This window comes from Cynoglossus semilaevis, chromosome 15 (assembly GCF_000523025.1).
Source record: "Cynoglossus semilaevis isolate Cse_v1.0 chromosome 15, Cse_v1.0, whole genome shotgun sequence".
Taxonomy (NCBI): domain Eukaryota; kingdom Metazoa; phylum Chordata; class Actinopteri; order Pleuronectiformes; family Cynoglossidae; genus Cynoglossus; species Cynoglossus semilaevis.
The window spans coordinates 19,127,305-19,144,861 of record NC_024321.1 but is presented as its reverse complement, the minus strand read 5'-3'; the positions used below and the strand labels follow the sequence as shown (position 1 = coordinate 19,144,861).

At 43.0% G+C, this 17,557-nt stretch overlaps 2 protein-coding genes across 6 annotated transcripts; one reads left to right on the top strand and one right to left on the bottom strand.

The window, feature by feature from the left end:
• Nucleotides 1-255: 255 nt before the first annotated feature.
• Nucleotides 256-11,311, bottom strand: adrb2a (adrenoceptor beta 2, surface a). 5 transcript variants are annotated; one of them, XR_522785.3, is made up of 3 exons: nt 6,974-7,278; nt 2,039-3,347; nt 256-1,317 (listed from the first exon to the last, which is right to left on the bottom strand). XR_522785.3 is itself a non-coding variant. In XM_008327651.3 (2 exons), exon 2 carries the CDS (start codon nt 3,345-3,347, stop codon nt 2,103-2,105), a length of 1,245 nt encoding a protein of 414 aa, XP_008325873.1. In that variant the 5' UTR covers nt 11,225-11,311; the 3' UTR covers nt 256-2,102. The 5 variants fall into 5 exon arrangements, 4 of the variants coding, with proteins under 4 accessions (XP_008325873.1, XP_008325872.1, XP_024919053.1 ...); XM_008327651.3 differs by lacking the exon at nt 6,974-7,278 and adding an exon at nt 11,225-11,311 and having other exon boundaries at nt 256-3,347; XM_008327650.3 differs by having other exon boundaries at nt 256-3,347; nt 6,974-7,277.
• LOC103391398 (dual specificity tyrosine-phosphorylation-regulated kinase 4-like) lies at nt 10,483-15,989 on the top strand. Its single transcript, XM_008327649.3, has 12 exons — nt 10,483-11,135; nt 11,228-11,330; nt 11,425-11,588; nt 11,765-11,901; nt 11,991-12,131; nt 12,241-12,376; nt 12,653-12,743; nt 12,823-12,995; nt 13,074-13,134; nt 13,235-13,349; nt 13,561-13,646; nt 14,893-15,989. Exons 1-12 carry the CDS (start codon nt 10,908-10,910, stop codon nt 15,024-15,026), a joined length of 1,569 nt encoding a protein of 522 aa, XP_008325871.1. The 5' UTR covers nt 10,483-10,907; the 3' UTR covers nt 15,027-15,989.
• Nucleotides 15,990-17,557: the final 1,568 nt, after the last annotated feature.

The window sequence follows — 17,557 nt, the reverse complement described above, 5'->3', positions numbered from 1 at the left end:
CTACAGTTACAAACACCGGCTTAAGTGGAATGCTGTACTGCAGTGGCTGCCAAACTTGTTCTGCAGCGCCCCCTTGTGTACATTTACAGACAGCTTCAAACCTCACTGTTCTTTCAAAGTCCTGTCGTTGTTTTTATTTCTTATTCTCGTGCAACAAAAGGAGACATAAAATACAATTTAGTGCAAATAAGAAAACATTAACTTTTCTTTCTTTTTTTTTGCTGCAGTGGCCCTGAAATAGGTCTCTGCCCCTCACTTTGGGAACCACTGCTAGTGTAAACTAATGACTGAAGACTGTACAGCACAGCATGTTGTGTCATGGACACACATTCATAACAGTTACCATAGAAATGAAACAACAACACACACAGATTCAAACATGTTTTCAACTATAACCTCTTTATATTGGCAACAATTCCGTAAAAATATAAAAATAAATATTGGACTCTAATCTTCTTTGCGTTTGGATTGAAAAGATTTTCTTCATTAAATCTGACCTCTGACCTCTGCATTTACTCCGTTCAAATTAATCCAGATTGGAATGGGCCAATATATTTATATATATATATGTATATATATGTGTGTGTGTGTGTGTGTGTGTGTACAGGTCTGTGGCTCATGACAACAGCACTGATCAGACCGTGACCCAGCGACCAAAGAGGAAACAGTCCACCGTTTTGATGGTGTCAGCTGATTCGACACCCACACATGTACTAAACACGGGTCACATAAACCGATTTAGACTGCCAGAGACTCCCCACCCCCCCGCCCCCCCCCAGGAGCCACTTTTAGCATGCTGTCACTTTGATCAGAACATACTGCAGATAGCTGAGGTGACTGTGATAGGGGGCGCAATTCTGCAGAAGACATAGAGAAAAGTCTGACTCTTATATTAACAGTGAGAAACAGAACGAGTGGACTTTAATCCCTGACCAGTTGACCATAGACTCACAGCCAGTCCAGGACAGAACTCATGTGACGGCCCGACTGCACAGCACAGATAACACAGGCTGTGTTTGTGTTTACTGGGCTGGGCTCAGCTGGGCCGCTGTGTTTCCTGCAGTCTGAACAACAAGGAGACAGACTAAAACAACTGGACCGGGGGGCCCTCCGCTCCGTGGCCCCTCGGTGTCTTTGTCAAATATTCTGTTGATTTGGTAAATGTCCAGACATCTGTTCACTTTTTTTTCTCTTCTGTGTTGACTGGTGTGGAGTGACCACCGTGGCTGTGTCTCAGACTGGACTGTGTTTTTTTACCCTGGTGCCTCAACTCTGCACGTTCAGCCTCAGCAGCCTGGGGACTGTGTCTACTGACATCTGCACAAATTAAAAAAAAAAAACTGGTTTCACGACATGAAGGTAAATTAATGTACCAACTAGTAGTGAATATTCATAGACAGAGAATACTTCAGTACTACCTCTGAGAACATCAGTCACATCTTTACTAACTGTCTGCTGACAATCAGCTGTAGAAAAACACTACAGCCTGGGGAGCCACCCCCCCCCCCCCCCCCCCGCATTACTGAAGAATGAGCACATATGGGGAGGGAGGGCTTTTTTTTTTCTTTTTTGTTGGACAAAAACACCTGGAAAGTAAATGAGGCGATGTTTAGTAGTTGGTGATTAGAACTGGAATGTATTTTCTATAAAGTAAAAACTAAAGGACGTTTAATCTCCTCTCATCGTCTGTTGGTTTTTGGTCTACCTTCGACCGACACTGACAGAGGCAGAGGTTTGGTACAGACTTGTGAAAATGTCAACTTCTGATTTTAAAAATGCCATCTGGTTCTTAACAAGTCAGAAACTTTTAGGTCTGAGACATTCACATCAGATCAGCGACGACAGGCAGAGCAAATAAACAGAAGTGAATCTGACCTGGTGTCAGTTCTGTGGAGTTTCCTAAAAACAGAGTGAACCATCGGCTCAGAAACAAAGTCACATGAGCTGTGATGAGGTACATGTTCAAAATAAAAAAAAAAGTGGTTTACAGTAGTAGCTTCAACTGAAGTCAGTCTGATCTGGGGTCTCCTGACCTTACCTTCACAGGTCACCAGTCAAACTCAGCAGTGTGAACACGTCAGCTCCTTCTGACTGAGTGAACATTAGAAGGCAGTATTGACAGGGGATGGAACTTTGCTGCAGTTTCCGTTGGGGTCCGTGGCGGCCTCTTCCACGGTGCAGACAGCTGCAGCTCTCTCTGGAGCGCTCTCATTGGCCTCGCTGTCCTCTGAGTTGGCCTTGCTCCTCCCCTGCTGCTCGCTGTGCCACCGGTGTCTGCTGAAGACGTATCCGTTCTCCGGCCCAGGGTTCCTCTTCAAACACAGGATCTCCTTAAAGGCATACCTGAACTCGGGACTTCGGCAGTAAATGAGTGGGTTGAAGGCCGAGTTAGCGTACCCTATCCAGTTGAGAATCCTGAACGTCAGTTCGATGTTTTTCACCTTCCATATGGCCACCACTACGTTGAGCAGAAAGAAGGGCAGCCAGCACAGAGTGAAGATGCCCATGATGATGCCCAGTGTCTTCAGGGCTTTATGTTCACGGAGGCAAAACTTCATCTTCTTCTGGGCTCGCCCGTTGGTGGCCTCCAGGGCCATGAGGCAGCTGTTGTTGCTGTTGTGAAAACGTCCAACGCTCTGATCGATCTTCTTCAGCTGCTGCTTGGCTGCCTGGTACACACGGCTGTAGACGAAAACCATGATGACCAACGGGATGTAGAAGGAAATTATGGAGGAGGTAATGGCGTACGCCATGTTGGTGTAGAACTCACAGCATTTACTGTCCTGAATGCACTCCTTGGCCTCGATTTCGTCCGATATCCACCACTTCATGTGGATGGGCAGGAAGGAAATCAGGGCCGCGATCACCCACAACAGCACCACCACAATGCGAGCCTTGCACTTGGTCAGCATGGACTGGTAGCGGAACGGAGAAGTAATGGCTAAGTATCGATCTATCGCGATGACACACAGGGTCTCGATGCTGGCGGTCACACAGAGCACGTCTGTGGCGGTCCAAAACTCACACCAGAAACTACCGAAATGCCAGGTCCTAAAGATGATATAACAAGCACCAAAGGGAACAACAACCAGACCCATGACCAGGTCAGCGCAGGCCAGGGACGTGATGAAGCAGTTGGTGACATTTTGGAGCCGCTGGAAGCGGGCGATGGCCACGATGACCAGGATGTTACCAAAGACGATGCAGAGGACGAGTAAAGACACCACGATGCCCAGCAGGATCATTTTAGGTTGGCTGTAACCTTCCTCATGCTCAGGCTGGACCGAGGAGGAGTTGACCATCTCAGCACTCACACTGAGGAACACTGGGGGGGCTGTGCTTCCCATCTGATGAGAACAGGAGTGGATTAAATACGCACACAAACGCCAGTGAACATAATATGAAAAGCCCTGAACCACAACTGTCTCTCAGCCAGTGCATGCAAAGCTCTTGAAAACCAAAACCGTCTCTCAGCCAGTGCATGCAAAGCTCTCATTAAAAAAAATGCATTTTTTGCATGACTTTCAGGAAATGCATGCTTTTAAGAGAAAACCAACAAAGAAAAAAAAGTACGAACCTCCACAAATATTTGTTCTGCCTTCCATAAAAAAACCCAGAAAAGTGCTGTTCAGGTACTTTCTGTAAAGTATTCCATGTGACTTTCTTCAGTTTCTCTGCTCTTCTAATCTCACTCTCTCCTGATCCGTGCCTCCCTGGGCGCCTCACTCACTCTGTGCCTCCAACAAGCTGCGTTTCCTCTAATGTGTCTCCAAGACTATTTGTCAGAGCCCTTATAATGTGCAGCAGTGACATCACACTCAGTGCTGAGCCAATCAGAGAGTCAGCCTGGGTTAGGGTGCTGAGAGCTCCGGAGAGTTTGAACACACTGTCCTCAGCCACCGCTGCAGGGCAGCATGGGAAAAAAAAAAGAGTTAGGAGACGAGTGAAGGAGGTGACGATGAGTCTGAAGAGTCTGCACTTGAAACACAGGCATCACGTCCAGCTCTGAGGGTCAGGGTCTGTGGAGGGTTTGAATCCGCCCCACATTAGAAACCTCCTAAAACACAAATACATTTCCTCCTGTTCCAGAGTCAGAATAATCCCCAGCTCGTATCAGACTGAGATTTGTACACGATATCCAAAACCGAAAAATACCAGAACCAAAATAGGAGACAAAGCAGAGTTCACATCAGCACCTGATGCAAATCCTATGGAAATTCTTTAAACAAATATTATAATGTAACACTGACAGTGTTCTTCCATGTTAACACATACAGAGTTCTGACTGTAGTGAAGTGCCTTCATTCAGGTCCTGTATTTGAAGAGTATTTCAATAAACGACACCTGGTTCTCACCGCTCGTCCGTCTTCTTCTTTTACTTCTTTTTCTATTTTGTCTCTCATTGAGTCCAAGTGTGATCACAATTTACCAAAAAAAAAAAAAAGAAAATACTTGTAAATACTCTATAAACGTGCTGATGGGGTCAAAGGTCAACACAGTAACTCAAAGATGAAACTGTACACGGAGGAAGTCGTTTTACTGAGACTGTGTTTGAGTAAACAGAGCCGTGAACAATGTCAAGGTGACGAGGAGATGGAAGACAGAGCGTAGAGTCCAGGAGTGAAACTGGTTTACACTGGGAGTGACAGGATACAGGAAGACAGACGTCACGCTGAGGAAACCACCGCTGATTTACACAGCAGGCCGTTCCAAAACAGGACACTGGACAGAAACTGCAGTTCACGTACGGGATATACGTATTTCACGGCGTGCACGACTGGACATTGACCACTAGGGGTCCGGTACAGTGAGGTGAAGTGTGAATGATGCTGTGAACTCACAGGACCTTTAAAAGGTGCTCAGCAGACACAAGGACACCAACACTGAGTCTGGACCTGTCAGACATACAGTACATGTTCTCCACTGGTCATCACCACCATCATCTGTAGAACTGTAGAACCATCTGCTGTAGAACTGTTCCACAGCAGCAGTCCATGCCTCAGGGCTGAGACAACATCCTGGCTGCCTGAATCAATCTGAGGGTCTGATCTGGAACGTCACCACAAACTGTGCAAATATGAATCATAATAACAATAATAATAATAATAGTGGTATAGTAATAGTAGTGATAGTGGATATTATTCTGCTGCTGACAGAATTTCTGGTCCACAGTTCTCATGGTGGACGATCGGTCCTGTGAGACATTGTTCTCTCAGTTTGACCCTCATAAAAACTGCTGCAGAAAAACAAAGTCAAATCAACAAACATGGCATTTACAACTTCTGGCCTCTGGCCAGAACAACAACACGATCGGGGGGGGGGTCCATTCTTATAGTCCTCCTCAGCACCGAAGGATTCTGCCTTAAATGTATTGACATTAATCTACATTTCTCTAAAATGGTAGACACACACACACACACATATATATGTCTCATTTAAATCCTGCTGATTATAGAGTGGCGTTCACTTTCATTCAGGAGCGTCGATGAAGATGGTGACGACGTGAAGGTGATGTGAATGAATAAACGGCTGCAGGTTTTAGAGGTGATGGGCTGAGAGAATCCTGAGAACCAATCACAGAGCAGCTGATGTTATTAAGAACAGATATGAAGTTGGAGAAGTCTTCATTATTCATGGGGCGGTTACGCAGAGACGCCTGGAGCAGTGTCATCTTCACACCTCAGACCTCAGACCTCAGACATCCCATCATTCCAGCTGTGATGTAGCTTCAGTGGCTAATGATCAGTTCAGTGTTTGAACTGTTGATGATTAGGTTTAATTACTGTGTTGTTTGGTTTATTTTCTGTATGTGATATTTTTAATCTGTGGTATAAATTTGTGAATGTGTCCAGTGCTGTGAAGAATACTCTCTGTATTTCCAAGTGTTTTTATTCCGTTTGAAACGTCTCTTCTCCGTCACTGACACAACCTGTGTTCATTACACAGAGCAGCTGTTATGATGGGTCGTGTTGTCAGCTCCACTGCTGCTGCTACAGCCATCGGTCCTACTTTTGATGTAAAGCAGGTTTGTGTTGGATTTATAGACAGTATGTGACCAAATGACTGTACACTGGCCTCTGCTAAAAACTTTGATTGTATTTTCCCTCTGATAATTCAGGATTATTAACAAGTCTTCTACTTCCTTCTGCCTTTAGGCTTTAATGTTCATTTTGACTGTTAATTTTGACTGTTAATTCTGAAGGTTGAGGATGTTCTGTCAGCAGTGACTCTTTATGCTGAAGAACTCAACAGACAACAGAGACATTTCAAACCTTGTGAGAAGACAACAAACGTGCCCCCAGAACGTAACCCCTAAAACTTTTCCGTTCAACAACCACATGAAGCCTTTGAGGACACAGATGAGTGGAGTGGCCTGTTAGCAGCCGTCTCACTTCACCGACCAATGAGGTTGACTGTGGGTCGTCCTCACACTAACGACTTAACGACACAATGACACGGCAGGTTAATTGAACCAAATCACAGGCTAAACCAGAGAGGACCGGTTTAGTGGTGTCTGTTGTAGAGTTCACTGAAGAGACAAATACACTCATTAACTTCCTGCTCAGGCCTGTTCAGGTAGAAAAACAAGTTTTCTACCTCGTCATAATGCCACTCATTAACCTTTGACCTGTCTGAAAGCAAAGACAAATACAAACTCAAACAAACAGATCAGGCTGCTGCATCTGTTCAAACACATCAGGGGTCCAGAGAAAATTTAGATATCATCAAAGGCTCCGCTCTTTAATAGAAAATCATTGTGCTACATCAACATGTGGTTCTTAACAGGAAACGGAGCGCCTCGGTAGAAGGAAACACAAGACGTTAGTCTGAGACAGATAACAAGGTGACACTTTTGCTAACACAGCGTAAACAACACCTTTCTAGCAGAGGTTGCAGAGGTCAATCAGAGTGTGTTACAATACCATACGTTACATGTCACAATAAATGAGATATATTGCGATAAACTACTAACCATTCCTGTTTTGTCTCCTGCAGACGACTCAATACTTCTACATGTTGACGATGGTCATGTCTGCGTTCTTTGACGTGGGCAGAGAAACAGAACCGGGTTCTCTGTGACAGCACACAGGATGTGTTGATTGCTAATCCAACCTCTGGCTGCTGTGCCCTCACATCTAGTTCCTCTTTCTACTGCCAGGAGACGAACTGTCTCATCAGATACCACCAGAGGAAGAAGTAAATTGGACTTGTGTAACACTTCAGGTCTGCAAAAAAATGTGGCCGACTTTGATGCTCAGTTTGCTGCACGTCTGTGTTACAGAACGGTACTGCATGCCTTCACAGTGGTCAACATTTACAATATTTCTAACATAATTACTGTATTATAAATCAAGTCCATTTGCTTGATCATCACAGACAGCACCGAGAACAGAGAAGAGTTTATATTAGTTTATAACAGGAACAAACTGTTTCTCAACTGTAAACATTCACCCTGAAACCTGCAGCTTTTACAGAACTGTTTCCCAGAGGCTCAGGAAGGTGACGTAACAAGTGGAAGTCCTCTCTGTGAAGACATTCATCAAAGGATTGGTGAGAACTCTATGACTAGAATGAAGGCCTGCAGGGGGAGCCAGTCAAAATGACACTGTCTCTTTAAGTCTAATAAACAATTGATTACAGGTGTCGTTAACCTTTTCCCCAGATACGCAGCAAATGTCACCGCCTGGTTATAGACTGCCTCAGGGGGAACACTTGTAGCACAACATTAATATCATCAAAGCCAACTAGGGATGTCAATACTTCTTAGCAAATCAAACAAAGAAACATGAAATATTAAAAACAGCAACATATATTGTACGGTTGTCCCTTTATTGTGACATGTATACACACACTTCTATGACTCACTCTTTTCTAGTCTCTTTTCATTTAACTACATTCCAGACAGGATAAGTCTCTAAGGAGAAGTGAAATAACTGTAGCGATTAGCCTTGACTGGGCGGAGTCATAATAACCATAGAGATCAGCTGACCTCTGAACGCCCTGTCATGTTGCTCCATTAGACTTCCTTTATTTAGCCATAGTTTGAGAAACACAAACACCCAAATCCACCCAAAGCAGTGAAAACAAACATGTCCCCCATTACATAACGGATGTATGTAATGTACGGAGGGGAGCGGCTCAACGCACACACTGGCCCACGACCAGAGGGACACTGAAAACATCTGACTCCATCAGCAGACAGAACAGACAAGATCAGCAGAGCGACAATGAAAGGTCGGCAGAAACTCATCTTCAGACTGATGTTCTGTTCAACCAAACAGAAGTCGGCCAAAAAAACAACAAAAAAACAAAACAAACAATGGAAGAAGCAGACAGACAGACAGACAGACAGGCAGACAGACAGCCAGACAGACAGGCAGACAGACAGACAGACAGGCAGGCAGACAGACAGACAGGCAGACAGACAGCCAGACAGACAGGCAGACAGACAGACAGGCAGGCAGACAGACAGGCAGACAGACAGCCAGACAGACAGGCAGACAGACAGACAGGCAGACAGACAGACAGGCAGGCAGACAGACAGGCAGACAGACAGACAGGCAGGCAGACAGACAGGCAGACAGACAGCCAGACAGACAGGCAGACAGACAGACAGGCAGGCAGACAGACAGGCAGACAGACAGGCAGGCAGACAGACAGACAGACAGACAGGCAGACTAATGAGATAATGTAGTTGTTCCCAGGAATACTGAAGGAGCTTTGTGCAGGAAATCCATGGGTAACCAGTACATCTGGTCTGTGAGGGATGAGTGTCATGTTATGTCTTTGTCTCAGACAAAGTTTGTGAGGTGGGAGTCAGCAGTAAGAAGATGCAATGAATTCATTTCCCTGAAGGAAATCTTTGTAAAGTAGGAAGAAGCCGACTTCATCTTTGGTACGACGTCATGTTCAAACCAACATCAGGTCACATGCACCAACACACGACTTCCTGTGTTCACTCAAAAAAGTCTGTGTAGGTTCTCAGTCATCCAGGTCATTTTCTGCAAAAAATAGTTACATCGATGGCAAATAGAGAAATAGAGAAGAGGGCATTTGGGAGACATCCAATATAACTGTGGTTAAAAAAACACACACTCTCAAATGCATTATTGGCTGCACTCCAAGGCTAACCTTAATGGAGTTACATGACGGAGAGTGCACTGGTAATTCCTTTAGAGAAAATGTACGTTTTCTTTCTGTAGTTCCAAACCAAGCAAAGTCAATAACAATCATGCAGCGGCCACTAAAAAAATGTCATGGACCAGTGGGTGTCGACCCACATCAGTAGACACACCCTGTTGTCAAAAGAAACAGACGAACAAATGAACCACAGACTGAAAATAATATAATCCACAGTATACAACCTTATCTGTCACTGTGTGACCCTTACTTTACTTCAGGTCGACCAATCACAGTTCATGACTAAACCATCGTATACCTGTTACCAGGAAGTACCAGTTGCACTCTTTTCAAATGTGTGTGTGTGTGTGTGTGTGTGTGTAACGACCACACCGTACTTTATTCTTTTTTTCAGCAAAATAAAGTCCACTAACGATTCCCACGATTATGTGATAGGCAGGAAGCTAGTGCTCTTCTAGTACTCCAGGTAATAAATAATAAATGCCTTCAATTCTGAATTTTAACTAGAAATGCATTAGCATTGTGTTCCAGTAGAGCGCCCGTATAATTATTCATTTTGTTTGTTCTCCATCTACACCGCCGTCTCTGACGTGTTGTTTACGAAATTGGAAAGAAAAGGATAATAGGCCGTCGTCCTGCTGCTCACTGCACTGCATATAAATGGAGCGGTTTAGAGAAAATAAAGACGGCATTAGAAAGAACATGTCAGAGATAAAGACATTCACTCCCAGGTCCACGCTTCCTCCTCTCTCGATTCAACTTTTCCACTCAGCAGAGCTCATCCGTATTTGTACGGATTAGAACTGACGATGTCATAGCGACCCCTTTAGAAAGGTTTTTCTTTTTAAATAGTCACATTCAAAGTTAAAATGTCACTGTGATTATTAGATAAAATCCAACAAAGTATTTGACCTGAATCATTTTCCCACAATATTCAAAATTAGTTCTGTGTCAAGAATCTAGTGATACAATACATTTCACAATAGAGGGGCAACAAGACGACATACTGTGATATACTGATACTATTGGTACAATGATACAGATTTATTTTCCCCCCAGTGGAGGAAATACCACAATATTTCAGTGTCTGTCAAAGATGTGACGTTAAATTATTCCTTCATCAAAAGTGTGGATGCTTCAGCAGAGACTGGAATGTTCTGGACACATTAAAGCTGTTCAGACCTTTGACCAGGTCACACGGAAGGAAAAATAAAAATTCTAACATTATGTATAATATGATATATTAGAATTTCTACATAATAAAATATATGTATGTTTATGCATTTTCTATACTTCCTAATATACATTTTTTACTTTTATATCTTCTAGTACTATTACTGCTATGTGTTTGACAGACTTTTGTTCCTGGAGTGATTGATGTCATCAAGCCATGATGTAACTTCATGATTCCGGCTTTGATCTCATACTGTACCAGTCTTTGATGAAAACGCAGTAATGTTTCATAAATCCCACTCAGGGCAGGAGGTAGAAAGTAGTACATACAACTGCAACATCACAGATGTCATCTGTTGTGAAACATTACAAATAGGCGCCAGACTCCGTGCTGTCAGGTTAGAAAGAATAAAAGTCTACAAACAGGCAGTAATGCAACATAATAGAGACCAGTTGTTGTTTGAAACCCACACCAACTGGATGCCTGCTGCCGTAACATCAAAGAGGAAGAAAACCATGGTTCTGTTGATCGGCGTACCAGCGATAAAGCAGCGTGTGAATGAGGACCCAATCTGAGACCAGTACAAGGCAACATGATGACTGTCCGACGGCACCCTTCAGAGTTAAAGAGCAACAAACCGCCTGTACTGCCACCCGTTAAACACCACGCCCAGAAAATACAAAACGGTTTTTGCCCCAAACACCAAGCTGTCAAGCTGCCCTCTGTACCCAGGGGCCAACTCAACTACCCACTGGGACAGTCTCTTCCTACAAACATTGTCAAATCTCTGCAGACCACCTCTCAGCAGCCCACTGTTGCAGTAGGTGTCCATGTTCTCCAGTCACAACTGTAGGTACATGTGACAGCTGAGTACTTCACAATTAAAGTGTGTTTTCTGGATTTTCTTACCAGCGCCGGAGAAGTCTGCAGACCTCAGGAACACAGATCTCAGGGTTTGTCAAGAAAAACCAAAGGGTGATGTCCTCTGCCCGAAAACCGCCCCTGTCCAAAGAAGGTAAAAACAGTTGGGTTGGGATTATTAGTACTGACAAAGAGGTGGGATTATGTCGTAAAGTTGTAACAAGTTTGTTGTTCTGTCTGACGTACAGTTATACAGAGACACGTCAAGCAGTATCTGACCAAGTATGAGCTGGAGGAAATCAAGCGTTACAAGAATGTGTGGTACCTGGGAGGTATGATCAAAAAGGTTCAGGGCTGCGACTCTGATCCCAACAACTCTGGCTACGACAACATGGAAGGATTCTACAAAATAGTAAGAGCTTTGGGTTTTTCTTAGAGTCCATGTCAGTACTTTATAGGACCTACAAAGACACTGCTATAGTGTGAATGCCTACAGTAACTGGCAGCTGAAATAAAGCATTTGGTTCCAACGTGGAGATGTTGTCCATCACAGTCTCATAACAGAACTCTCCACTGTTACTGTCACAGGTCATCAATGACCATCTGGCGTTCCGCTATCAAATCCTGGCGATCCTTGGAAAAGGGTTTTCAGGGCATGTTCTGAAATGCAAGGATCACAAGACCATGGAACTGGTGGCGGTCAAGATAATCAGAAATAATAAGAGGTAAAATGTCTTTGTGAGCACGGAACAGTCCAGAAGAACTCACTTTAATCTCCTCTGTTGTAATAATTCAATGACTTTGTCAATTCCAGGATTCCACAAATGGCCAAGAATGAACTGGAAATTCTAGAAGCTCTACAAAAATTTGACAAGAAGAGCACAGCCAACATCGTACACATGAAGGAGAAATTTTACTTCCGCAACCACCTGTGCATCACCTTTGAGCTCTACGAGTAGGTTCTCTGCTTGTGTTCTGTTTGGAACTCTTAGTTCTGAATCACTGTGGTTCCTAGATGGAATTACAAAAAAAAAAAACAGCTTACTTTTCATGTTACTTTGCAGGAGGGACCTTAAAAAAGTGTTAAAAACTGACATGCGAAGAGTCAACGAGACGGAGCTGAGGAAGTACACCATGGACGTACTGCGATGTCTGCAGCTCCTCCGAACAAAGAAAATCATCCACGGGGACATAAAACCGGTAAAGACTGGTGTTTCAGAGAAACATGTGACACACTTTAGATTTTATTCATGCCACGACTGTCATGGTGAGCCAAGGACTCAGCTGTCTGTCAGTTACTGCCTCCACAGATCATTAATAATTCTAACTTTATTCTAATATTACTACAGTCTCTGACTTCATTCGTCAACTTTTATAACTTGTCCTTTCAAATGTACCAAAGATATCCAGGTTGGTTTTAAATATTTTCTGGTAAATGATTTTACAGTTAATTCAACTCTGATGCTTTTTTAACAGGAAAACATACTGATCCAGAGGAAAGCTCTGGGACGACACGCAGCAGTCAGTGACTTTGGAGGAAGCTACTTTAAGAAAGACAGCTTCGAACGTAAAAACAACAAAGTTTGGTTTGAGTCCAGAAATATTTTGACAATTGTGTGATTAAAAAACATTTTTTTCCTTTGCAGACAAACCTCTTATCCATACATTAAATTATGCATCTCCTGAGGTTCTCCTGGGTGAAAAATGTGGGCCGGCCACTGACATGTGGAGCATGGGCTGCATGTTAGCTGAGCTTCACCTGGGCTTCGTGCTTTTTAAGGGACATGACAACGAAAGCCAGTTCTGCCGTATAATGCAGGTGCGTGACTCACACAGTGCAGACGGTGGTGTCGTCAGTCAAGATAAGACTTTAGTAACGTTTGATTATTTACTTCAGGTGCTGGGCGTCCCGCCTAAAGAGCGGCTTTTAATTTCACCACAGCAGCACAAGTATTTTGGCAAGTACATTTTAAGAAAAAATCCAAAAAGAGTACAAAAAACATTGTGTTGATAAGTCAGGAAGTTGAAAAACTAACCAGAACCATCTGGGTTCTGCAGATCCCACAGGAATCCCTAGAAGGATTAGTGACATCGCAGATCAGAGCACCACTCTCGAACATGTATTGAAAGCGAGGAACCCTGATTTTGTTGATTTCATAAATCGTTGTCTTGAGTAAGTACACACATGATCCACATGTCACTGACTGTAGAGAAAGTACTGTATTTTATGGATATGAAGTATAATTTTTCTTTTACTTCATATCGTAGCTGCTCGCTACAACCTACGGTTAAATGTATTTATATTTTATAACGTGTGGATGTGATGTTTGTTTCTATCATCACTTCAGCGTGACCTCACTCTGTGCATGTGTTTTCATATTCAGATATGATCCAGAAAAACGTCTCACACCGAACCAGGCTCTAAACCATCCCTGGATACTGAACACAGGTGTCGTACGATCTCGATCAGGTAAGAGCTCTCGTTCCTCAGCCACATAATTCATAGGTTTGTGAGGACCATGTGCTTACAAATATTATACTATAACATAGTAATACAGTAGAATTTGGATTGGAACAAGTTGTACTACACACATGCAGTATGGTGTTAGCATTTGTGTGTGTAAAACCAACCTCACACGTTTGTCCCCGGACCAGTCTAAACCCTTTGCACATCAATTAAACTAAGAAATATTTTTTAAAGAAACTAGCAAAATAGTTTGGAGATGTGCACACCATGTGTGATGCCATGAAGAAGAAGAGAAATGAAGACGATAAAGACCAAAGAGAGAAGTACACCTCTAAAGACCGTCCCGTCACCGATGGTTCAAAATTCTCTTTCACCATCTCAGAGAAAAAGACTTCATGATGTCTGACACAAGTCTGCTGCTTACATTTACTGAAAAAAACTTTCAGCTTTTTTCAATATTTGTTATGTAATATAATTATTTGTACAAATTCTAACTGGTTAGATCGTGTTCTCCATGTAAACTTGAAAAAAAAAAGTGCCAGTATGTCAGTACACACAGTATATGTGTACTTTGAAGTAAAGCTGTGGTTGTAGCCTTAGTGGTCTAAATGTGAGGTCACAGGCTGTGGGTCACAGAGAAGAAAATAAATATCATAATTCACAATTAAAGTCATTCTCAACGTGAGCGGTAGAAGTGTGATCCTAGTCTGAGAAAATGATCCAACACCAGGAATATTGGACTGGGAATTGGTGATAAAAAAATCAATAACCGATGGAGTATATTGATAGGGTAGCAAGAAATATCGCAGTATCTCAACGTATCGATATTTCCTTCTACTCCTATCATCAGCGAGAGTGTATTTTTCAGGGTAACTTCTAATAACTGGCAGTCCTACTCAAAGTGTTGGGTCAAATAAAATGTAGATATTAAATTAGATTAGACCTTTGTGACCGTCCACTCATCCACTGATACCAAATCCTGCTGTAGTTTTCCATCCACTTCCACATAAAACCCTTGAATCCCTGAATAAACAAAGACACCTAACCCTTCCTCAAACTGTATCCTTAGCTCGTAAACGAGACCAGGAAGAATGCTGATGCTGTCATCACTGTCATCAGTGTTTATCTGCCTCCATATCCTGGAGTGGAGCTTCTTTCAGTAAAGTCTGAGTCTTAGACGTGACGGAGACAGTGGACATTTTCTTCTTATGTTTCTTTGACCGTCTTCTTCCTGTCACCCTCTCCTCAGACGCCTCAGTGTCGACCAGCAGGATGCCCACAACCACCATGCTGAAGAGAGAGACAGTTATATCTAAGCAGATGCAGCCGAACAAGAAGACCAAAGCAGGGAAGGGAGGGAATTTAAGAATAAACAGATATTGACAAGTTGTTAACGTTTAAACATTTAAAGTCTTAAAAGCACGGGGTGCTGCAGACATAATGACATAAAGACGGCGTTTTCTTTTTATATTTGACTTTATTTATCCGTTGCCATGGGGCGGGTCCCATTATTTCATGAACCAATCAATGAGGGCGGACTCCTCTGTGACTTGAAAAGTTGACCTTTTCCCCATTGATCTGATAGAAATGTTCGTAGGCAGATGACTGAGTCTGTTTCTGACACTGAGGTAATCAAAAAAATAATCTAACACGATGTTGAACCAACTCATCTAAATATTTTTGACTAATTAATGTTTAAAGTTTAACCACATTATGTCATGTCATTATGACAGCAGTAGAAACCAGGGGGACGTGTTCTCTCCTTTGTTTTGGGCCCAGAATCAGACCTAATGTTCCGTTCAGTCGTCTGTCATCACATGTTCAAGCTAACAGTCCATTTGTTCCCATAATGCCTAGAGTTGTGGGCGGCTCTGCATCAGTGGAACTGTCTGGGGTCAGCTGGACCACCTCCCCCCACATGGGGGCCAGATAAGATTAGAGCACCTCAGCCCTTTCAGGAAGCCACTTATATGAACTGGCAGGAACTCACACTTGAACCACAAACAACTCATGAAGTCTGATATTATAACCTCGGTATTATGTCCAGAACAAAGGTTACATTTACGTATGTTTTCCCAATTAAACCGTTGAAACCAACCCATTTCACCGACTGGTGTGTTTGTGCAGCCAGTTATCACAGGTCACACGTGGCTTCTGTAAGTTCCAACTGGACGGTACGTGTCAGAACCTTGTCAGCTGAATGACGTGTCCCCGTCCAACTCAACGCCACTGAAGCCTAACATGGAATGGAATTGTGAGTCCACTCCAAGTGTCACAGGCTACCAGGAATAATAACCTGGTGCCTCTAATGCTAGACCTAAATCTTGTGAGCGGCATTACTGCCACCTAGTGGATCTATTTTTATGCAGATAATATCCTGATGACCGTCAACAAATGCTCAGGTTTTTTTCTATAAAATTCATTCTATCTCTAACAAACTCTTCAGTCTGTACCAGATTTCATGTCTTCTTTTCAAACCTCTTTGCTGTTGGAACTTATTACCATCTGACATGATTAATAGGAGACACTGTTGCCTAGCTACTGATATTTACTTTGGGTTAATAAAACAGCACTCACTTCCAGGCTCTGCACAGGTGATCTGGTTTTAAGCTGTTTGTTTTTATGTCTCCTTTTATGTTGTCTGTTACTGATCAATGTTTGAGGCCCGTGTGTTTGAATGGTTCGGTCTATGTTACTGAGGTTTTCTTTGTTTGCGTAGAAACCGTCTTCCAACACATTTGCCGTCGGTGCGATTTCTCTAAACTGTTCTTGAGATAAAAAACCAAAGACATGTTGTGATGAAACCCTGACTCTGAAGAAACTGACGACCTGGACATTTGACATTCCACTGGCACAGCATCACAGGTCCACTTCTCCACGTATCAGCTTCTGTACCTCAGATAATAAAACCAAAATAGTCCATTACGGTGATTGTGCTGGTCTGCTACACAAGCAGCAATTACAGAGCTCTCTGATCCAAACTGCACCTGAATGCATCCAAGACAGAGGCTTCTCTCTTTAATCAAATGTTCAGACTAACAAACCCTGATGAGCTCTGCTTCAGAACTGACTGAAAAATAATCATGAAACATAAAAGGCTGTGTTCTAGCTACAGATTAGGCAGACTTACAGAATATATATAAAAATATATATATAAAAAAATATTTTTCATATATTTTCAGCCAACAACTCAGAAGAGGAACTCCTTTCTGGGAACAGGGCCAGGCTCCAACAGTGTTCTAGTACAATGGAGCGTTACAGTAACAAAGCCCAGTCTTTTCAGTTGAACAACTTAAGATAAGTATCATCTGTTCTAGTGTGGTACTTGTAGTAATCAGTCTTGTACTACAAACAAGAAAGAGCAAGAGGAAACAAGGAAGGAAGGAAGGAAGAAGGGTAGAAATATTACTGAAGTGTCCTTATGGATTGTTGTATTTTATAAGGTATTAATCACAGAGTATTGATTCCTCTACTTCCTGTCTTTACAATAGGGCCGTCAGGCTGCAGTTCCCTGTATTGACCTGGCTTTTCATAACACAAAAAAATCCATCACCAAAGATTTTCTAAAGACTCTGTGGTTTTTCAGCTGATGGTTCACATCCTCATTCACCGCTGTCTATTCAGAACGTTGTCATTTGTTGGAAATGGACGATAAAAGAACTCTTTGTTGGACACAGAAGGAGGCGCTGTAGTCAATCCTCCAGTCCACGAGTTAGACACTTTGAAAACATTGATCCTCCTGAGGCCCAGTCCCCCCCCCCCCCCCCCCACATTAAAAAGTTCAAGTCCGTATTATGGTAATGACCAAGTAGTTTGGTCCAATGTGTGAATGTGTGATACAAAACAACAGAGACTCCTTCTTCGGCCGGCTGCCCCTCAGTGACGCTGCTCCTCTGAGAGGAGACGATAAATAC